General features: G+C 41.1%; 1 protein-coding gene across 7 annotated transcripts in view; it reads right to left on the reverse strand.

Moving 5' to 3' along the window:
- Positions 1-23,862, reverse strand: part of PIKFYVE (phosphoinositide kinase, FYVE-type zinc finger containing) — a 63,984-nt gene that overhangs the window by 13,894 nt on the left and 26,228 nt on the right. For all 7 annotated transcript variants that reach the window (XM_040069507.1, XM_040069501.1, XM_040069505.1 and 4 more), the window contains 19 exons: positions 18,929-18,991; positions 17,537-17,666; positions 16,996-17,176; positions 15,617-15,691; positions 14,878-14,985; positions 13,591-13,731; positions 12,814-12,940; positions 10,347-11,533; positions 8,896-8,996; positions 7,647-7,718; positions 6,551-6,722; positions 5,066-5,244; positions 4,471-4,584; positions 3,119-3,227; positions 2,856-3,010; positions 2,206-2,296; positions 1,138-1,198; positions 446-589; positions 152-272 (listed from right to left, as the gene is read on the reverse strand). In XM_040069507.1, coding sequence (XP_039925441.1) covers positions 152-272; positions 446-589; positions 1,138-1,198; positions 2,206-2,296; positions 2,856-3,010; positions 3,119-3,227; positions 4,471-4,584; positions 5,066-5,244; positions 6,551-6,722; positions 7,647-7,718; positions 8,896-8,996; positions 10,347-11,533; positions 12,814-12,940; positions 13,591-13,731; positions 14,878-14,985; positions 15,617-15,691; positions 16,996-17,176; positions 17,537-17,666; positions 18,929-18,991 — 3,331 coding nt within the window. The remainder of the gene's footprint in view (positions 1-151; positions 273-445; positions 590-1,137; positions 1,199-2,205; positions 2,297-2,855; positions 3,011-3,118; positions 3,228-4,470; positions 4,585-5,065; positions 5,245-6,550; positions 6,723-7,646; positions 7,719-8,895; positions 8,997-10,346; positions 11,534-12,813; positions 12,941-13,590; positions 13,732-14,877; positions 14,986-15,616; positions 15,692-16,995; positions 17,177-17,536; positions 17,667-18,928; positions 18,992-23,862) is intronic.

Genomic DNA, 23,862 nt, shown 5'->3' on the forward strand with positions numbered 1-23,862 from the left:
ACCACCTAGAAAGGACATAGAAAATTTCCTACCTTGACAAAGTTCTCTATCTTAATCAGAGGCTAACTCAAGCAATGACTTAAATTAAACACTGAGCAAAGGAGGCATGCACGGCGCCGCCTGCAATCTGACAAGGTTATGCAGTACTTACAAGGGAAAGGGAATGGGGTTATAGTTGTTTCCAGGCAAAAAATTAGCCAAAATAGCTTTCATGGTGGACTTCTCCTTCACTTGGCTGTCTGTAGATCCCAGTGAGTGTCCATCAAACACATCTGGAACAGACACATGTCAGGTCTGCATCACAATATTAAAGTTTAAGCTGTAAATTCAGAAGGATGACTACAGACCACAGAGTTACCAGTTATTTGTCATTTCCTAAAAGGAAACTTGGGAATTTGGCACAGAAAAGCAAGAGAAAGAATACAAGATCACAACTGAACTATACCTTCTGAGCTGCTTGTTGTGTCCTGTTCAGAGAGTGTGCTGGCACCAGCCGTATGCTCCGATGCCACCTCTGGAGAGGTGGGCAGCTGTAGGTGGGTGGAGCCTGTGGAGCTCTGACTTGATAAAGTCGTCAGGAAACGATCCTCTGAGAGAACAACGACAGTTAAGGACTGAAGAAATATTTCTACATGGCTGTCAGAAGCTAATCAGCATCTACTTTCAGGAAGTTTTGACTTAGAAAGCAGGTAAGGCCACACAGACCAAAGGACCGGGCAAGCTCATCGGTGAAGCACAAAACCTCCCAAAAATGCATACTCTAACAAGTACTACCTTCAGCTCCCACAAACTCAGTATGCCTCACAGGTAGGAGACCTCAGCACCCATAACCAGATCACAAAGAGGCAAAAGACATTTCCATGTAGTTATTCAGTTATTTAGAAAATTTCTGGAAGTTTTTAAACTAATGTTCAAGGGAAAACCCTTGTTGGCCAATTTACTAATCTGTAGTAATTCAGCTTCCTATTAGAAGCAGATGGCCAATTTCTATCCTACCATTAGAAAAAAAAAAACAGTGACATGACCGGGATTTGGTGTTCCTCTGATTTATCAAATTTGACAAAAGCTCCCATGTTATGTCAGGAAAAGGGCTACAACATGCTTATATTGACATCTTATGAAAAATAAGTAACAGACCTTTCTCTCCATTTTGCAGCGCTGGAGAAGCATTTCGTGGGGAAGCATCCATGCTACTGATCTAGGCAGAATAACAAAACACCAATGTTGATGCCAAGCTCTTTACAGCTGTATTCCCTCCTGTATGGGCCACTTACAAAAGCAGCTGTATTACAACAGAGCACCCTCACCCACTTCTCAGCCTCTGCATGTCACTGTATCTGTAACCACTGGAAAAAGACAAGGCAACAGCAACTCAAGTTCACAAGATGCTTATGGTGGCTGTTATCTGTGCATGCTGCTTTAAACATGTCACTCCCCCTCTCTAAGCACCTACTGCCTGCTAGATCATGCTAAGGTTTGCTTTAGCACCTAACAAATATATGTTAAGTGGAAGGGGTTTGTGTACATGCAGCAGGGCAAATCCAGGGTCTCTAGGAGCTTTTAGTGCACCTTGCTATGGTAGAACTATTGGGAGTTCAGCCTCTCTATGATGCTTGTATTGTACTGCCCTGCAGCCCAGACATTTCCTCAGAGTTCCAGCTCCCCAAAGGGTGGAAGTTCAGCATGATGCCATGTGTATTCTTGGACGCTGCTCTTGAGGCAACAGTCCAAAGTCATTCATCCATCCCCTCAGTCAGTTCCCATGGGACACATCATAAAACACCACACCCTGAAAAACCTTTATCAGTCCTTCCTGTATCATTTGCTCTACCTCTCGATATTATTTGTCTTTTCTTTTTCACAAGGGATGCACATGATGGGCAACAACCTAGGGTTGGAGGAGATGGCCCAGCTCCTATCTAGGCACACACCTGACAATGACTGCAGCTCTCTCTCACACCAGCACTACACAAACATCACAGAAAATCATCAACTGCTATTCACACCTACTCTGTCTCTCTACAACATGGCTCTTAAGAAAAGATACATATACTAACACACAGTTTATGCTTTTACAGTTGAAAATTACAGGATGCAGTAAAACTGATTTACTAATTATTAAAGAAAACTCAAGCCAGTCTTAAGACTACTGTGCTGCCCCAGAAGAAAAAAATGTTTAAGAGGTTTATAGCCAGTTAGCCATACCTTGCTTTCTTCACCTTGCCTCAGTCTCCCGGGGCTGGGTGGTACTGATGGACGTTTTCTCCCTTTCTCTTGTTGGAAGAGATCCTGCAATCTTAGACAAAAACAAAACAAAACAAAACAAAACAAAAAAAAAAAAAAAAAAAAAAAACAAAAACATAATCAAACAAACAAACAAAAACAAACCACACAAAACCAGCACCACCAAAGAAAAATTAATCAAAAGGCAGGTTACTGGTATTATCACTGAATGACACAAGTTATGGAGTTTCTCCATACCAAACCCAGATGGCTGCCAACACATGCCAAAGATTATCAAATGGCCAAAGACAGCACATTTTCTTCACCTCTGAGATTATTTCATCCAATCAACAGGTTCCATGCTCCCCTCTTCCCATCTCCTTCATTTATGCAAATGAAATTTTCTCCTCTAGATGCAAGTTGTGCTCTACAACCCAACATTGTTATCATATGGCCTCAAATGATTTTGTGTTCCAGTTGATCAGCTGTGTGCTCTTAACCAGCAGAGCACATTCAGCACAAGCTCTATAGAGCGACTGCTCTGTAGTGAAAGAAACTACAGCTGAACATCTTCCCTCCCAGAACCAACACAGTATCAGTGTTGCTCATGATTCCAGCATGTGTCCACTCACCTATTATTCCAGGCTTGTAGCATCTCACAAAGTCCTTGCTTTTTAGCTATCAGAGACTCAAAAACAGATTGCAGCTGTTGAGGTGTGTCCAGCGATGATGAAAGCAGCCTTGCTTGGATCTTCTCAGTCCAGTTTCGAAACTCTCCTTCTTCCATCTGCCAAAAGGAAAACTGCCACTGTTATCTCACCAAGATGACACAAGATCTGAGTAGCTCCTCCATACACTTAGCCTATGGACCACTGATGCAAAAATAGTCTATTACCTCCTTTTGGGCAAAGAGATCTTCCATCTTCTCCTCCCTCGTTTTGCTGAAAGTATCCGTTTTCAGAGAAGCGAGGCGATCATCCACAGCAAGATACACTTGTGACACCCTGTCAACAGCATCGCAAAGAGTTCAGGTGTGACCACTTGGAGCTTCTTCAACATTCTTTAAAAGAGTCTGAATGTGTTTAAGGTAAGCATTTAAGAATACAAAAGACAATATATGACAGCCTTCCTGCACAGTAAGCTACCCAGCTGTATTCACAGTCAAAGCTCGGAAAACTTCATTAGTAATAGGAGAAACCTAGACATTACATCCACTGACATTTGTCTCCTAAATTATTCTTAGCAGTGGAGTTGTCAGAGAGCAATACAAATGTCTCAAACACATTACTAAGACAGGGGAACTGTTGTATCATCTCTGATTAGGAAGAATCTGGGTCTGCAAGCTACGTCTCCACCAGTAGGGCTCAGAAAAAATGAGTATCTCTATTTGAGCTCTAAACAAAGCTCCACAGGTTTTGAAGTCATGGTCACAGAGACAACACAGGAATGCTGTGACCAGGCAGAACAGCAGTCTGGCTGGATTTAACAGGGTTTTCATCAGGCCTGTCTTCCACATTTTGTGCCTACATTTAGAAAGTGTCTAGGCTCATGGTAGCTCACCTCAGACTACAAGGAGGCACAGCCTGCCAGCTGTTACCACATTCAACAGCTAACAAAGGCAAAGACATCTGTACACCAGAGAGTTCCATTGCCACATGACTGATATAATAACAACAGTTCTGTTTGGACAAGAGATTTGAGCAAGGTCTTTGCAGTTTTTTGGAGCTGAATTGAAACTCAGTCAGATGTTCTATAAAGGAACATTAGGGTACGAGTACAAAGTATAACCTGCAGTTTTCAGGGTTGGCCTTCTAGGATCATCTTTTCCATTTAATTTTTAGCATTAGAGTGAGGAACTAAAAATACTTTAACTGTGCATTTCAAAAAGTAACATTTCAGACACCTGCTGATGGCCAACCTTTCAGCAGCTTGGCAGCATTATTCAGAAACCTGCTATAAGACTCAGACATCAGTGCAACATTCAGGGATAGAGAAGAAAAGAATCTTAATTTGTACTGGCAATGTTTAACCTGAGTTGCCACCAGACAAAGAGTTGAGACATCAGTACATACAGAGGTAACAGAGGTTTCAGTACCACTGTCCCTTGGAATCATATAGGCATACATGTATTACTTTTCTATCAAATAATGAATATTTATCCAAATCTCATCATATTAGCAAAAACAGTTATGTGTTCTGCTAACAAAATACAAAAAAGGTTAGGAAGACATTAAAAACAAAGCTTACTTTTGTGAGAAATCCTTGAGATCCTGCAAAATAGTAACTTTTAATGGAGCTTGTCGTTTGATGTAGATCTTGGGGAGTGGGACACACACTTCCAGCAGCCGGATAGGAGAGTAGCTGAGAAGGCAACACAACAGCTTGTAACACAACCCACACCACACAGTACTAGCTCTACACCATACTGGGGTTTGAGGCCCTTACATGAAAAAGAACACTGTCAATGTATCCAGGGCTTTAGTTACTTCTAGCAGCAATAACACTGTTCCTGTATTCCCCAGGCAAGAAGTAAAACCACAAATCATACTGCAAAACCAAAATTTTGAAAGCATTTGGAATTAGACAGAGAAAAGCATTTCCTTTCTGTATCATGAACAGGAACCATCCACTCTTGGAACACTGCCCACCACAGCTAGGACAGCGATGCCACCCACAAAGCCCTCTGCAAGCCAGCACACAATCCTGCACTTGTGGCTATGGTACAGTAATGCCATTCCTATGCTGCACTCACAGTGAAGGACAGAACTGATGAACCCTTACTAGAGCCATATGCTTCACACAGTGCCAGAGAGAGAAGGAAGTTTTTAGCAGTGGAACTCACCTGAAAGATGCCACCATCTGATTATAGGAGAAATACTGGTGATAGTCATGGTGGATGGAATGCCCACAAGGCTCTGCGTTGGCCCTTCGAGTGTACTGGTACCCATAGAACCTCAGCTCAAGGTATTTTGCAAAAGACATAGACCAAGAGTCATTGGAAAGGGGAACAACCGGTGTCACCTGAAAAATTGAAAGGCAAGTGTCTAAATTTCATCCTTCAAACAAGATGAGGGACAGGATAATCCAGGCAGCAATTTAGTACTTCTAGTACCAGAAGCACCCGTGACGCTGAAACATACTTAACAACGAAGATAGCATTTATGTATAGCTAAGGCCAACAAACAGTTAAAATAAATCTGATAAACAACAACTGCTAGCTGATGATGAAAGGTACTAAGCTGGGGGAGTCCAAACATAACCTTGATGGAAGCTTACTTCTGGAATGCTATTTCTCTGTATAGAGTCAATTTCCAGCAATGCAGCCAGCAGCAGCGGCCACATCATATACAATTTTTTCCCTGGTGATTCTCCAGCTACAAATGCGTTGGTACTGCTTTGCAGTGTTTCAACTTCAGAAGTGCTTGCAAGCTTAGAGGAGACACCGCTTTACACACTTGACAACTTCAAACACGTAAGTGTTTACATGAGCACACAAAAAATAAAAGGTTACGGAGCAGCTGTATACACAGCAGCACAGGGCTTGCTGTCAGCAACTGCGTCAACCTCCTCCAGGTATCTGTAAATCCAACACCCGTGTTTAAGACAGCCTAAGTAGGTGACCTGAGTCATCCATATGGGTAATTCAGGTGTTTTGCATTTCAGGTACTGCATGAATCTTTTTTCATTAAGTTTTACTCTTGTCCCTTTGAAGGCTCCTCATGTTTAGCTAGACACGAGTGTCCAGTTAGCAGTGCTTTCTTAGCTAAATTACAGAACAAGTTTCAGATAATGCACAATCTTACTATCTTGTGGGCTTTTTAAAGCAATTGAATATTTCTCTAATGAAGATGCTACTTTCTAATGACTACTAAAGGAAGTCCAGACATCACATTGACGCAATGGAGGCTGTTCAGTCCACAGCAGATCAAAGAACAGCAAGTGGCTTTAGCCAATTACTATGCCAGCAGGTCTGGGTGTCTGCCCCTTCCCATATGCTCATAAAGATTCACTGCAAGAAAGGAACCACACCCTTCACTTCTAAGTAGGCAATTCCATTTTTTCTGCTTAGATCTATCCTCTCAGAGTCAGTTTTGACACTTTCTAGCAGGACTACCTCACAGAAGATTTTTCATCCTTAATGGCCCCAGCTCTAAAAGAGGAATTTGTGGGTAACATGAGAACATATGTTTCGGTAACAGGTTTTCTGCCAGTTTAGCCATAGTTCCAGGCATGAGCACTTTCTCAAAAATGCTGCTTTCCATACAAGGCCAGTCACAACAAGAATACTAAATCTGAATAGCAATGATTCTGAAGTCCACATCCTCACCTGTTTGCACAGTCTGCACCAGGAGTAAGTAAGGATGGTGTGCTGGTACCCAGGGACGGGGGAGTCCAGCTCCTTCAACACAATCTGCACACAGCCTTGCCCATGAACAAAGCGACGAATGTGGTGCACCATTGGTGTTTCACAGAACATGCTGGGGCACTGGTAGGAAGGCCTTACAGAGAGAAACAGAAACATTTATGAATGATACCATACCAGGCATGGTTTTTTAAATCATGGAAGAAAGACCAACATCAGAAAAATGAAAGCTGAATTGTTTAGCTACCAAAGTCAGATAAGATATTCTTCAAAACCAGAAAGAGCCTGAAAAAGCTCAGATTTTCCTTGCTCATGTGAAAAAATAAAGAATTTTAATTACTGAAACTATGGAGATTGAGAAGCATTCACTTTAGCACACACTATCTAGCGAGCAGAGAGAAGCAAGAATTTCAAAGTGGGCAGCTAAGCTCCTTCTCACTGATCACCACAAGGAGAAATACTCATTCCTCCAGAAGGCTGAACACCAAGAGCCTTCTGCTACTGCAAGTGGCCAGTGGAGAGAACAGAGTAAGCTTGTCCTTTGAGCAGGTTACCTATCCAGCTTCACAGCCTGTCGAGACTCTGCATGGGGTTCTGACGGCCGCAGTTATTACAGAAACCTAACAACTGACACCTCTGTGAGGTGAAATAAATGACGCAGTACTTTGCTAGGGCTAAAAGTGTTCTGGACTGTTTACATTGGCCACCTTGCACATATGACAAAGCCTTACTCTGAGACACTAAATGACCAGTGTTACCCAACACTTGGATGAACTTTCAAAGAGAAACCTCAGGAAACTGTGACCAGTACAGTTGCTTGTCTTGAAAAACAGACAGTTTGAATACATGTTCAGACCCTTAACTTGGCCCTTAAACCCTAATTGCTACAGAAAGTGCTAAGTGAATACATTTGTCTTTATGAACTTAGAAACCTTGTTTCACAATCTGTTTCACTTCCTCACAAAGGGAAGTAAGAAGGACAGGCCCAAAACAGGAAGGCAATGAATGTATTTGCTTGTAACAAGTTAGCATAAGTGAATTAGAACAAATTCCTCCTTACCTGAAACAGTAGCGCTCCAGAAAAATCCCAAGAGTTAGGTCATTTTTCCCATAGAACTCCATGGTCACAATCCTAAAGCACAGAAAGAAAAGCTTTACAGACTGGATGCCACCACCATTAGCTGTGCAATGGCCTTTAGGTGCACAGATTTTTTTTTTTTTTCCCCTCCCACTTGACTACCCTTCCTAGATCCCTGCTGTTAGGTTTGCTATTAATGAGATCAAAGTCCTACTAGAAAACTTTAAACTTGACATTTAAAAGTCCAATACAATTCAACTGCACTTCTGAAGATTATTTTCAAAAATATCTAAGCACAGAAGTCTAAACAGCTTTAAGCTTCAAGCACTAATGGTTAAACAGCTACATGAAGGGTACATCCAGAACATGAAAAAAATCTCAAGAAATCCTTCCTCTTCTAGAATATTTAATAGCGACTTTAGTTTCCCCAGAACCTGACGTGACCACTTAAACTGTCTAAGTGCCATAATTCAGATATCCCTAACATCACTAATTTACATTCTCTCATTGTTGCTTATCAGTATTAAGTGAGCATACAATGCTCATTTATTAGTGAGTATATCACCATCTTCTTTGGTTCATGTCTAAGCTTTTACAGGAACTTTAGACCTTTCCCTATGAGAGGGTCATCTCTTTATTTTCACCTAAGTTAAATGATTTAAATCACCTAAGCTAATGATTAAACACCAAGACCTGTCCTGCTTAGTAGAGATAAAAGCGTGTTGTAAGTTGCACACAATTAGCAAATCACAGCCCCCTAATCTGGAAATAAAACTCTTAATACTGATGACTACAGTATGAGAAAGATAGCAATATATTCCAATGCCACTGTTGAGTAATACAATCTACAAATACTCCAAGATTCTCACAAGGCTCATTTTTGGGCTTGGACATTGTCCTGTGTTCATTTACACTACCTGTTCCCCAAGTCTGCATGCGGTGCTCCCCACACAGAGGCATTACTCTGCAGCAAAACACCAACTAAAGCACTTGGTTTCAGGCTGGGCTGTCTCATTCATGCCTTGGGCATTACAGAGGTCGTGCAATACTGCTGTAGATGCCCCTGACTACACAAGACAAAAGTCTTTTGGTGTTAAGTTCCTGTTACAGGATGGGCACAACCTAACAAGGAGCCCTCAAAAAATTATTGCTATGAGTGAGGCAGGCACTGACTGACTTTGGGAAGGAAAGAATAGCAACTATGGGAGCTGTAGAGGAGCAGTTTTTATACCAGGGGCTAACACAGGCACTTGGAGCATTGCTGGACTGAGCAGAAGAGCTGCTGAAGAGAACGCAGAGCCTCTGATGGTTTACTGGACTCAGGCAATCCACCTAGGCGAGAGAAAACAACTCATTCACTGGTTACAGACACCTCCACTCACACACAACTTATCTTGACAGAATTCTATTCTAGTAATTTTATTCAACGATAAATCTCTGCTTTCTCCTTTTGTACAGATTAACTCAGCATTATCTCCCAGCCTCAGGTAATCCTCTACCATGTATAATTGCCATTTTTAGAACAATGTAATTCATATGCATAATGAAACCTATGAACACGCATGTGTTTCTGTGGAAATGAAGCCAAGAGGAACAGAAAACAACAAAAGCCCCATGACAAACATAAAGAGTCTCTAAACAACTGTATGATGTAGGACATCTTCGATTCAAAACTCTGCCAATATATTACACTTCAGTTACTCATTCAGGCTACAGAAAGAGTTCCATATTTCTGTTCTCTGGAATGGAGCTGTTTTCCTTTCCACACCCTACAAAACTATGATGTTACCAAATGCTTTTCTTTGATTGCTGAATCAATTTAAAACAGCATCAACCAGTCTGATCCAGAGCAAGGGCTGCTCTTACAGTTTGTAAGATTATGGCCTGTGAAGCTACAGAGATCTACATTCAAGAACCAATTAAAAAGTGACTTCTGCTCATGAATACAAAGGCTGATTGGCTCAGGGTCCAAAATGTTTGACTGTTTCAACAGATCAATTCTGCTACTCTTGTTCACTGACTTTTCCTAAACAGCTCATAACTCAAGAAAGTCCCAAGATCCTTTTCCTCAGCTAGTTATTTTCATGGCAGTTTACCAAAATTTTATATATTTTTATTACAAACACATACTCCCTTGCTTTGCAATTTCAAAGAAGACTCCTTCCCCTCCATTATGTGATTCTCACTTCTCTTCACACCACCTAAACATTTACAATCAATCAAGTACTTTAATGTAATTACAGCTTACTGCTATTTCCATGACATTAAGCCCTCTGAAAATGAAAGTAGATTTCTACAAATAACCAAATACAAGCAGCAAGAAAGCTCAGTTTAAGAAACTTCTTAAGGTTTATTCCCTCTTCATGGACTCATTTTCAGAAGTCCGTTAGGTATAGCCCAAACAGGCAAAACTAATTCTGGGCAGACTTTGTGCATTTCTCTGAGAAATTTTGCAGTCTCTTGCTCTGAATGATTGCAGAGCACCACAATCTAAAATGGAGTTATGACCCAGTCAAAAAAAACCAAAACCAAACCAAAATAACCATAATCAAACAAAAAAACAAAAAACCAAACCAAACAAACAAAAAAAATTTCCCCTGGTTTAATATTACACCCTACACCTTCTATATACCATGAGAAACCGATGTAACTTAAGTTTCCAGCAGCACAGCTCTATCTTACCTTATAAGACCATGAGGATTCACTCTGAGCCAGTCCCTTCTCCTCCTCTTCCATTCTGCTCCCAGTTTTTCCAGTAGGAACACTAGACACATCCTTATTTTGGGCAAAAGGATCTACGCTTTTCTGTAGTATCCTCCCCCCTCTGGCCCGATAGTCAGCCAGCATTCTGGCTAAGCTCTGGCTATCACGTAGATGTTCTGCTATTCTAGTATTAACCAGCTCATGGGAAGGTAAGATTTGGACAGCCTTGGCTTGGATACTCCCATTCCTCCCTTGTAGTCCAGAGAGATCCCGCAACAATTGCTTCTTCCTTCTGCTCTCCAACTCCTTGTACTCCTTATTGAGGAGAGGAGACCAATAAACTTGCTCGGGAAAGTATTCCCGGGCAGGGCATCTCATGCCTTTCTCAGTCAAAAGAAATGGTTCACGGAACATCAGTACTGGAGAAATGCAGAGGATGACATCTTTCAACTCCTGCTTAAATGCTGCAGAGTAAGTTTTGAGACGATCCTCAGACGAAGTTACCTCTTCTGTGACATATAAACCAGTATCATCCTGGAGAGGGTCTCTGAAGACTCTCATCTGACTCTTGGATTCCTGTAAATCATCTGCCTGTTGAAGAGGCACTAGTGCCTGGTTATCCAGAGTGGCCAAGTGTTGGTCCATGCCATGGAGGGGCAGTGGGGATGTTTCAGGTATTGCATGAGGTACAGAGCTGAACACTGGAAATGGTGACTCCACTTTGTGGTGCTCTTGCTGCTTGGAGGACACAGTTTCCAACTGACTGCTCTCTTGGTCACCTCTGTCAAATACACCTCTTGGTTCAGGCAAACTGACCTCATCAGAGGACACTGATTCAGAGATCACAGGCAGCTTTTCAGAGGACAGTTCAATGTCTTTGACTGTTGTGCTGAAGTCCTCACCATTGAAGGGGTTCTGCTGCTCATTTTCATCTACTGACTCCTCAATAAGGGAGTGAAAGGAAGTGTTTTTGGTGAGAGTAGGGGGCATGGCAAACTCATCCATAAGAAATGAGATTTCCAGCTGGGAATGATAAGCCACACAGATCATGAAGATCAGAATCTCCTTCACACGAGCCAGCTCGTACTCTGCAGCACCACACAACTTGATAGTGCAACCCAGGTGCTGGGGACAGCCTTCAAAGAACATCAGGGGTTTTGTCTGATCTAGAATTAAAACATGGGAGTTAGGATGACAACTACAGTTAATCTGCTTTTAGATACCTCACACAGCCAAGAGACTGTAAAGGAGACTAAGAGCAAGGACAACTGTTAGCTGCAGAAGTTCACATTCCTGTACTGGAATAACTTACTTTAGCAAGAAAAAAAAGCATTGGCTATAAATGTTCTCCTGTTTTTATAAACAGGCCATCATAAAGTCAAAGTGAAGGCCACATGGAACACCCTGACCTAAAAGGAGTATTCTAAGATCGCTGTAGACTCTGCACCAGTGGGCAAAAGAATCACTTCCCTCCCAGGCACATTTGCTCATCCTTACAAGTAAAAAGCCTATGACATTCTGAGGACAATTTAAAGGCTGCAAGGGGCAATGAGGAAGTGTCAAGGGAATTGTTCAATGACAGATTCGATTCAACTTGGAGCAAGTTGTTCTAGCACGAAGTCTAGTTCCTGCCACAGCAGAGAAGTTAGAACTAAATGATTTTTAAAGCCCCTTCCAAGCCAAATCTTTCTATGATTCTACAAAGAGATGCAAAGACTGCATCTCCATAAAGATCTGCATCCACAGCATTTTTGTGTGCCAGCACCACTGGTAACCTGTCAGGCAGCATTTCTTCCTTCCTTTGTAGACTCCCACTGCCTAGGGGAGTTACAGAGAAAAAGGAACCTTCCTTAAACATGCACAATGACTGGACATGGGGAAGTGTGCACAACTTGCAAGAAGGCAAATTTTGATTGGATTGGTTCAGGTAGGACCAGATAATCTTTTGAAGTCTCTTCCAACACAGGTTCTTCTATGATTCTCTTATTTCAATGCAGAAAAATTCTTTACAGTGAGGATGGTGCCCAGACAGGCTACAGAATCTCCGCTCTGCAATATTTTCAAGAGCTGGCTGACAAAACCCTAAGAAATCTGATGCTGCATTGAAATGAATCCTTCCTGTTTTGAACAGGAAGTTGGACTAAACAAACTACAGTATGCGGGAAGAGAAAAAACAGTTTGGAAGAAAAGAAATCAGTTTAATTAAAATATTACTAAATATCATTAAAATATTATTAAAATATTTTAATTAAAATATAGAGAGTGTCTTTTCTTAGTATCATGCTTTTCTCTACATAGGCAGTTCACTGTAGTTCCAAGAAGTAACAGAAATAAAATGAGTAGGATGATACACGATCATACCAGGAAGCCAACAGATCTATTTAAAAAAGAGCAAGGCATTCATCCTTTCACACATACAGGCTAAGGCACATCAAGCTTTACTCACCATTGGGCAACTGAAAAACTTGCATATAAAACTTATGACAGGTCCCCAACTGTGGTTTGGTCAACAGTTGATCCATTGACATCACTAAGTCTCCCTGGGTCATTCGACTTACCCGGTCTAACACTTGCTGTAAAAACGGAAAGAACGGTCAGAATCCACAGTGCAAAGAGGACACTGGCATCCTTATCTTGCTCTTAACAAATCACAAAACACCAGTGTAACCTACAAAACCTTTCACTGAGATGCAAACTCTCGGCTAAACCAAATCCCACAAACCCATATCCACAATATACAAGAGTCTTAGAAACAGTTGGGTAAGTATTTCTGGTGAGATTGTACCCTCCCTAGAACTTCTCACTTGACTAGATCCAGATACCTCCAGGAGGTGCAGTGCAGTCAGCATAATGCTGGCTCTGCCAGGAGCTCAAACAACTCCCACAGCTACTCTCTGTTTGGCTGCCTGTACTCTGCCTCCCAGGGACAGTGGCTCTCTGGCAAGAGCTGAGGACCCACACGTGCTTTGCTACAAATGGATATCAAAGTCAACTAGAACTAAACCAGGCTACAAGGACCCATCAAACAAGGACACAGCACAGTAACTGCAAAGAGCTGAGGAAAAAGTAACTCTCCAGATTTGTCTGTCTTACCTTCTTGGAAGAGAACATTTGGTTACAGAACAAAATAAGACAACTCTTGGCTTTCTCCAGGGAGTTTGCTACAAGGAGTCATTAGAAATCTACCACAAGGCCGAGTCTAACTCTGGTCAGAAATGCTCACCGGCTTGACGTTGATGACCAGAGTGATACCATGCTCTAAGAGCATGTCCTGGGCAATTCTGGACACAGTCTTCTCAACAAGGACCAAATTGGGCTGGACATCAACTATCCGCTGTACATAGTTCTTCAAGAACTCCCTTTCCTGCAGACAGGAACAAAGTATAGCAGCGAACTACTGCAAATCCATCTCAAAAATAAACCCACTTCAGTGCTTAGTATTACTTTTCACTTCATTTATGTACTGTCCTTTCCTATAAAACAGGGAAAACAGCTATCCAGAAAACACCATCAGTAGTCCACTGTGAACATTTTCCCACCCCCACAGCACAACACTAGTTTATCAGGAATATTTTATAAGCATTTCATTGTTACCTTGGTTTTTCTGAGTTTTTTATAGCCTTTTGAATTTTCATAAAATGGAGTCAGATCTTTAGTTACTGTACAATATTATGAGCAGTTGCTACCTTTTTCCCACATATGTAACATAAACAAATCCTTTGTTTTTCATTCTCTGTCCTTTGTTTGCATATTTCTAACCTGAAAACAATTGTAACTGGCAGCTGGTCTAGCCACTGAGGCTGAGGGGTGTTTAACCCCAGAAGCCAATCTTTAGCCAGACCCACAAATGTATAAGAAGTAAGAAATAAACAAGGAGGTCTCTCTCCGTCCTGACTCAGCCTTGAGCTGGCATGGAGAAACCTCTCTGCCCTGCGAAATTTCTCGTCTACTTGTGATTGCTTTGCGTGTCCAGGTAACATTTCATGAAGAAAAGGTCTATGTACTTCAGTGTTTTAATATTTAAGACACATCCCTGCCCACAGGGGCAGGGCACCTGTTCCAAAGTGACATTTTCTAGTTCATCACTCCATTAGGTTGGTGGTTGTTCCATTTTTTCAAGCCTGACAAAAAATAACAAGGGTGTGACCTAACCCTCACCTACACTAGCCAAATGTTTCTTCACACACCGAAACCTTATCTAGCTCTAATACTGTAAAAGGAACATACAGTTCAGAAGGTCTCAATAAAAACAGAGGTTTTCTAAAATGCTGCACTGTGAGAATCAAAAGCTCACGTGTTCTCAGGACATGCAACTTGAGGACCAAAACCCTCAGCACAAGGCTACAAGTTTATTCTGTATTTCCTGCAGCAGCTCTCTTAGCTAGCTTACTAGAAGAGGAAACTTCTCTCTTTTCCATGCAATCTCACTCATCCAACTTCACCTTACACACTGAAAAAATTTGCAATGATCATGGGGTTATTTTAACCAAGAACAAAAGCATACTCTCACCTGAAGTACTATAGGCTCTATGCAGGTAAATTTTGTTTCTTCTCGATAGAGGTACTCAATTGAGCATTTCAGCAGCAAAATTCTGGGATTTTTTAAGCAAGAGTTCATCTAAAAAAAGACACAAAAATACAAATGCCTGGAGAGGAAGAAGCACACAAGAAAAAGAGACAGACTTCCTATGATTGGTCCCTGCTACCCCATGTCCCTTGAAAGTGTCTCAGCTATCACCCCCTGCGGACCCAACCACATATTCGGCCTTTGTCTGAAGTTGTTACACCCAGCTGTTGGAATTCAACAGGTACTGTCCATAAGCAGGCAATGCTAGAGAGGATTTCCAGTCACTGCTAAGAGCCCCAGAGTCTTGATACACTTGATTCATGCAGTTCACTTCTATCTTGCCCTCCTGCATTAAAGACATTTTGCTAAACTAAGTCAAAACCACCAATGTCTTCTGACTAAAAGCTGGGGTAATTATTAGATGCCTCATGTTGTGGTAAGGGTGGAAAGGATGTTTTTCTACACATGCATGAGGAGAGTTTCTCCTCCAAAATCTCTGAGCTAGAAAACAAAATAGCTTGAAAAATAAATGCTTTAAAAGCCATTCCTGTTTGGGGGCTCAAAGCAGAGAAATTTCAGAAACTTCCTAGGTGGTGAGAGAAGCTTCCTGACACAAAAAGCAAGTCAGAGCACCCTTGTTTCCACCACATGCACTACAGTAAGATCAATCAAGCTGCATTACCTTTTTGTGTGCAACATTCTTAGTGCAAACAAATCCATTCACCACCATGGAGTCAAATTTCTTTCCACCAGGAATCTAGCAGAGCAAAGAATGTTTTTAGAACTGTCAAACACTCCCACATCTTGTAGTGCAGTAAAGTTAATACACAGAATACCTATTGTAGGTGATGTACAAACTTCAGCTACACCCTCAATTATCAGATGAAAGATCAGATACAGTTATGCTGGACACAGAAGTCTTTCCCTTTAAAGCCTGGCAGACACGAAAACAAGTACTGAGTTCTAGGATTTCTACACCCCACCCAAGAGATGCTTATTTGTTAAACCAATATACTCCAGCACACGACAAGGGAACTTAATTTTGACAGGTCATGAGGAGCATACACCTTTGCACATGCCATTTCTATCAGCAACAAACAAACCATAAGGAAAGGGGGGGAAATATAAAATAAAGAAAGAAAACAAAAAAACCCTCTACCTATCAATTGAACACATCAAACAGTTGATGGTGTGCCTGCAGTCACAGGCAATCCCAGCCATAATAAACAGCATGAAACAGGTTTCTGAATAACATGTTTCAGAGGACATTCATATTACCAGCATGTGAAAATAGCAGAGCTTTCACCTCTGAACAACTGCTCTTTGAACTGGAGTTTCAGGAGAAGCAGGAACAAGTGGTGCTGCCTGAAGAGATGCCACTCTACCACCAGAATCATAAGGTTCTCCTCAAATCTCATACAGCTTTCAAAGAAGAGCACTGCTGAGTTGAATTTCACCAAATAAAACTGAGCCCAAATCTTCAGTCCTCAGTCACACTAACTCCTTGAATGTTATTTTCACATCAGACTCTCACAAGGAAGTTTGCATGCCAGAACTCCAGACTTACAGTTCAACAGTGTCAACACTGGGCCATCTGGCAGAACTGGATACGCCACTCCCATAACAATTAAGTTTTCCTCTTGAAGAAAGTCATTGTATTTTGCATGGGAGTTGAATCCTCCATAAGGGATAGGTACAGGGCAACAGACTGCTGCACCATGTCCTGCAAGCTACTTATCCAGCATTTGGTATATCTCCAAGCCCAAAACAAGCAGAAACCCAAAAATGAACCAAGTCATTACAGAGGTGTTATTCTTTGCTACCTTCTGCAGCCTACAGCCTGAAAGAAGTCAGCCTCAGTGCATTAAAGCACTTTTCACAGCATACCAAGTTCCCTCTGTGCAACTTTTTCTAGAACCCCACCTTATTCAAAGGCCAAGTCAGGCAATTACAGAACTGAATACGCTGGGGGCAGTGGAAAGGGAACTATTCCCTTCAAACAAGGGGTGCTGCCAACAGCTGCACCCTTTTGTTTCCCTACATCCACTGTTTGAAACTTACTTTTTTGATGTGGACAAACTGGCGGATATCCATGTCATCATCTCTCTTCTTGACATCTGGCCGCACTGTTTGAACCACCTGGCAGACCACGGGTACAATAATATCCCTCCAGGACAGTGAGAGGGACTCATTGTACAGAAGCTGCTGAAGCAGTGCCATCATGTGGTTGTGATTAGCTGACCTGTAAAAAAGGCAAAATAGATAGATTTCTTGCTTTAAAAATATAAAAATACAGTGCAGTGATTAGCTGAAGTCACATTTCAGAAGTAAATTTCTTAACATTTACAATGCAAAAGTCCTCTGAAGGAACAGTTGCCTACATGTTCTACAGTCAGCTCTGGTCCCGTACTCAAATATATAAACATCACAAGTTTAAAAAAAAACCAACCAAAATATACTGTAAAAATGCTGCATTCTTAATGCAAATTAGTTCCTTGTATTGCCTACTGCAGCTCAAGTCCCACTGAAAGTTGGTGGATTAGAGGGGCTTCAGAAATTGTTACTCAAGATAAGCAAATTCCCTTTTCTACACATGTCTTACAGCAGCCTTTCCATGGCTTGTTTCTCCCCATTCTCTTCTCTCAGCAGATCCAGACTGCTGTGGTGACAGCCTAGGGGTGTGAATAAGAGTTCTTTGGACTTCTCCTCCACCCTCCTGTTGAATAACGACTCTGCAAGAGACAAACAAACCTTGTTAATATAAGGCCACAGTTAAATGCTTTTGTCTTTCTGCAAGGCTGCTTTGAGAAGGAAAGAATTTACAAAGACCTAAGTCTAGGCCTCCTGAAACACTGCATTTAAAGTAGATGTCATGGTCCTCAGTTTGAGGGGGACCGACACTTTCAACCACTATATTGTGTAGTAACTCCTTAGATGCGTTTTCTGTTTTGCAACACCAAAATTAGAGGTTATTTCAGCACAGTCTGTGCTTTGAAAGAGTTACTAGGTTATTTCCTGCACAGTTATTATGATATTATAGACGCAAATTATAAACTTCCACATTGATATAATGGCTGACTACATTATAAGTCATTTATACTTGTAGTGTATAAATGTTCATCGAGCAAGTATGTAAGCCTTCAGAGTTCAAGCTTAAAACTCCTCAGTGTCAAGAAAAATCTTTGGGCAATAGTAACTCAAGGAGTTTTCAGGAGGAATACTGAAGAAAAAGACTCTTAAAAAACAACAATTAACTTCTCCCAGATGCTTCACACACAACATTAGCTGTATAGAAGACTAATATAAGCTACATTGGTTTCCTACTTCCTTCTGCAAAAGCTCAGTTAAAAACTAAACACCAGTTTAATCCAAGACTTTATTGTTCAGGCTAGACAGACATTGGGGTTTCTCCCTCATTTCCTCCTCTTATGAATGCACCAAAATCAATAATATTAACTCAGAAGAAAAAAGAGCCCACAAGTGCACCTGGCCATGATACCGGAAAGCATGTGGGTTTAAAAACTCATAAATGCAAGTAATGGCCTTTCATTTCAGAATTAGTGATGATGGTGGTGATGACAAGAAACCCAGAAAGATTTAAGAGAAGAAGCTTTAAGCTACTCTGTAGAAGCAGTGCAATTAATTGTATCACATCTTCATTTGCTTGCACAGGAAGTTAAAAATCAGTTACATAAATTTGTTGGTGGAGAAACTGAACAGACTTGCCACTTATACTAGCTCTTAAAAAAAAGTGAAAGCTTTTCTCTGAGTCTTTTTAAATGCAGGAGTCTGAGAAGTGAAGGAAATTTAAGCTTGAAAGTGCATTTGAAAAAGTCTTAAGCATCGTTTATACATCAGTTTTGCCACAAATAACTTCACATTTACTGTCAAGTAAGTATTTTGAAAGGGTCAGTGCTTTATTAAAGGAGTATTAAGGAATTTCCATCATAATATTAAAAAACACACAGCAGCAGCATTTGAAGTTTTTCCTTACCTTTAATGAAAGCGTCACTTATAGAGAACATCTGTTGCCCTCCGTTTTCAGGATTCAAGTACTCTGGAAGAAGAGAGAAGAGGGATATAGGTGGAGATTAAAAAAAAAAAAAAGACAGGTTACACTGGTGTGCCCATATAATTACAATGTACACACCCACACCAGAAGAAGAAGCATTACTCATCTAAATGTTTAGTCACCAGTTTAGCAACAGCTCGGTGAGTGGTTAAGACAAGAATATCCTCTCGTTCTTGTTCTAACAAAAAATTCTACGATGACAAGAAAATAGTGCTTATTAATGTGAAGAAACAAAACAAACAAAGTAGACATGAGCAAAGACTGAACTAAGAGTGCACTTTTCCAACTGACACAGACCACCCTCTTCTAGACCTGAATACAAATGCGTTAAGATGTGATCAGACGCCATGGGAATGGCCTCCTCACTCGGGTCTAAAAATGCAGCTTCAGAAACCATTTTGGTCACCCACTCTATTGAACCATCTCAGACTGAGGGAAAGACCAGCCATAAGGTTTATCTTATACAATGCAAGAAAAAGACAACAGCCTGGCTTTCAAGAGCTGAAAGTGTCAAGTCTAGAACAGTTCAAAGTGTTTTGAGGAATCCATGCTAACAGAGATGGACTCCCAGAAACAAAGGAGAGCAAGAGACAGATCACTTTATACGTGGGAAATATAGTTAGAGCCTGGTGCTAATAATGCCAAGGTTGTGGACTCAATCCCTGTATGGGGCATTCACTTAGAGTTGGATCTGATGGGTCCCTTCCAGCTCAGAACATTCTGTGATATCTGTGAAATAGGATGACGCTCCACCTACTACCCTCATTTATCTTGCTAGATCTCGACCTTTCATGCTGACTGGGTACAAAAAGCTTGTTTTCTCCAGAAGCCATTGTTGCGCCTTTAGCTGGCTCCTTACTTATACAAAAAGGGATTCTACAACGAGAAAACAAGAGCAGTAGCCCAACTGCTTATACAGCACAACCACCTGAAGCCCACAGCCAGCTCTTGATCATCTTCCCTGACAATGCTCCAGACCCATCACAAACAGAACACAAAGCCAGGCTGCTTTCAGACACCAACAGAAAGCTGACAGGACATAAACAATCACAAGGCTCTGAGAAGCAGCACTCAGGAGACGCCTTTCATGCCACCATTTTAAATATCTGAGCTTGTCTGCAAACGGACACTCAACAGAGGATAAGTGTACCAAAGGGAAGTTACAAGCCTCCTTTGTAGATTCCTGGTTATTTAAGTTTCCTTTCATCTCTTGCTTAGTTTAAGAGTTCAGCATTACAATAAACTACTGCTTGATAAAAGCTGGCTCACCCTCAGCATTCATTCACTCACTGACTATCTAGAGAAAGTCGTGTCATGCTCTACCTACACAAGAGCATGTATACTAACACCTCCATCCCTCTCCATCTTGCAAAAGCCTCAGGGCATCAGCTCTTACTGTAAACACACTTAAGTTAGGTCTGGCACAGACCCCTGACTGGCACAGCCAAAGCACAAGTTATTCCCAGCTGAAACCTAACCTTAGTTATGCTCGGGACAAAGACACAGCTAGCACCTCCAAGCCACTTCTAGATTTGTAATGATCTAGGTTATTTCATCTAGATGATCTTTAAGATCCCTTACAACCCAAACCACTAATTATTCTTTTCAATACAACTTCAGCTCCCATGACTTCACTTCTGATTGGTTCCCAGGGGAAGCTTCTGACAAGGTAAGATACCATACCTCTTCTTAGCCCACACAGATAACACACTCATAAGTGGGAGTCTGAGATGGTTTAAGAATGGCTAAACACACATTTCTTACCTCACATCATCCCTACATGCATCATGCTTCTCAAAATGAGGAAGGAGGATGGGGAAATGTTCCTGTAGCTTATTTTACAACCTGAAAACTCAGGCACCTTCTCAGAAGAACTAAAAAAGCTCCTGGCAACAGCACACTAAGCCCTGGCAAGCAATACTACAAAGGAACTGCATATGGTTACTCAAATTATCTTCTCTTTCCCCCTCTTAACTACTTGCAGGCATCATAACTACCCCAAATACTGTGATCAAGGATATCTGACTGGAGTGACATTTATAAAATAAAATTTCACGTATAGTTAACTGTATCTCTTCAAAAACAGCAACTAAACCCCGCATATAAAATTTATCATGTAATTTCTTCCCCCAGTTTAAATGCAGAAAATAATCTTACTTTGTTTCCCCTTCTGATACATACTATGTCTTCAGGCAGATGATACTAGAAATGAGTCACAATTCTCAGCTAACTCGGAGTCACCCAAATTTCATGAAAACACACCAGACGTTAGTCAGCCTGTAACACCACAAGCAGCTCTGCCATTTGAGTATATGCAAACCACTCGGTGCCAAAACACAGCTGGTGGATACATCACCCACCCTCGCTTCAAAGCAGCTGACCTCTGTGACTCTGGGGAATTGCACACCCCTTAATCAAACCCACAAACTGCTTAGATCAAAGCTGACCTGAACTTTTAGCACTTGATGCATTCTATTGTCAGTCCTCCCCACAATGAAATTACTGGAATTTACACAGCCCTAAGGAAACTAAATTACAAGCTTCAAGAGGAAGGTGGGATCTTCAGTTTCACTTCATTATTCCAAAGAAAGTCAAGTCATTGTCACACAGGCTAAGGACAAAAGACAACTACAACACAATCAAGCTAAGTAAGTGTCCGTAACAGTCACAGGGAATCTACTGATGCTGACAATGGCAAATATCTCATATCACTGATTAACTACAGAACTCTGTTCATAAAACAACCACCTGTTTTACACAAATGCTTGACTATCCAGTTTTGGGTGTCTAATCACTGTGCTATTCTAGCATCTTAGATGGCATTTTTTCTTGAATATAGCCAGGATAATCAGAAAAACAAAGCAAAAATCTTAATATTAACTCTATTATATAAAGCTTCTGACTTTAATATTTACAGAACAAAGTTTTAGAAGTCATGTATTTCACTACCCTAGGCGCTGCAGCATTCACTGTAGGGTTTTGTCCCTCCTTACCACCCACAAAGTTTCAGTCTGTCTATTGCCAAGAAGTATTTCTTTCTATTAAAAATATTGTCACTCATTTTAACTTGCTGCTCCCTGGTTAGGTCTTTTCTCTAGAGATTCTCATGCCAGGAATTATAAACACAAACAAAATAAAAAAGGTACACTAACTTCTTTGTATTTGCAGATAGAGATTTTTTTAACAGCTGCAGGATACCTACCCAGCCACGGTGCACTTCCATGACACAACTCTCCCCTATCCCAGTTCTGGGCCTAGTACTGGCACTATCCCCTCAAGAGAAATCCATTCTCTTGGAAGAAGTTGTTACCAGTTTTCTACTACCAATTACACTCCTACAGAACAACCTGGTTAAGAGACCTTATGTTTCAGGAACATACACCAAATACCAGCAGAGATTCACTAAAGATATCAGAGTGCTGCCGCCATACATAACGCAAAGGCAGTCTTGTTCCTTTCAGTCCCCTCAGCACTTGCCTTTTCTTCTGATCTTCTCTGAGCTCACCACCATTAAAAACTTTCTCACAAGAGCTTTCTTAAAAGAACTCACAAGAGTTCTGGCTCTGAGCAGCCTTGATTTGGTCAACAGCTTCCATGAGAGAAAGGCTCTCTTAAATTTCCCCTTCATAATGTACTGATCCTTGTATAAGGAGATAAAGAGTGAAGTATGTCTGAAACCAGACAAACACCCCACAAATCCTTTAACACTTTGCAGAGCCAAACTGACTACTGCCTGCTTTAGTGCCATCACACAGGGGTAAAAATAAACCTGCTACAGCTGTAAATTCATTGGATACTGCAGCACACCTGGGCCTGTTTCAAGCTCACTTAATCCATCACCCCTCCTTCCTAAAAGGAATTCATTGGTGTACCTCCCTTCTCCTCAGCTTGCCTTCCCTGTAGATGCGTTAGCTTTCCATTTGACTAGGGCATCAGCTGGAACCAAATTTAAAGGAACCAATAATGAACTGGTGTCATTAGTGCTGACAGCCCATTCCAAATTTTGAATCATCTGACATCAGCTCAAACTTTTGAAACTGTTCTGCTTCTCTCTTTGGGGGAAAATAAACAATTAGATTTCTTTCCTTCCTTCTAGGCATATTTTTAGCAAATAACAAAAGATGACTACAGTGGGCATCAATAAATGTCCCCTCTAATTTGTCTCATTCTGCCCCACATCTAGCACACTTGGAAAGTCAGCTGTGACCACTTCCTCCCTCACTGTCTTCAGAGACCATTTCTGTTTCAGAATATGCAATCTGTATACAAGCTTAAGCCTGCTGCTCCATTCTGATTCATAGCAACACAAAGAGATCTGCTAGACTTTATAGAAGAATGAATTAATCAGAAGTACAAATTATTTAACACTGGATCATCTTTTAAAGTCAGAAACACTGAAAAGGTGGGGTGAAACAATAATTAAGAAACTACTTAAAAGCCGCCAAAGCAACAAGTCTACAAAGCTAATGTAACCTTATGTAAGGAAGCAGAGCAAAGACATCAACTACTACCCAACATGTAAAGCAACTAAAAAATACAAGACCCAAAGGCAGTGGCAAGCCCCAGTTTCAGACAGCCCTTGAATCAGTTAGAGAATGCAGTGGTGAACAGGCAGGCACATTATTTCGTCCACAAGGATGTTGCTTATAGAGTCTTTCAGTTTAGTACTTCTTTAGGGGAAAATCCTTTCAAAAGCGGTCTTCAACGCCAAGTATTTGATTTCTTCCTACTTAAGTGCATGATCTCTTTTGAGGAAATGCTATGTATATGGATTAAGTTAGGCCTTATTGTTTATCAGTAAGATTCTTCTGTAAAATGTAAGCTTATTGAGGCACAATTTTAAGTCAGCACAGAAC

Source organism: Hirundo rustica, chromosome 7, assembly GCF_015227805.2.
Source record: "Hirundo rustica isolate bHirRus1 chromosome 7, bHirRus1.pri.v3, whole genome shotgun sequence".
In the NCBI taxonomy this organism is placed as follows: Eukaryota; Metazoa; Chordata; class Aves; order Passeriformes; family Hirundinidae; genus Hirundo; species Hirundo rustica.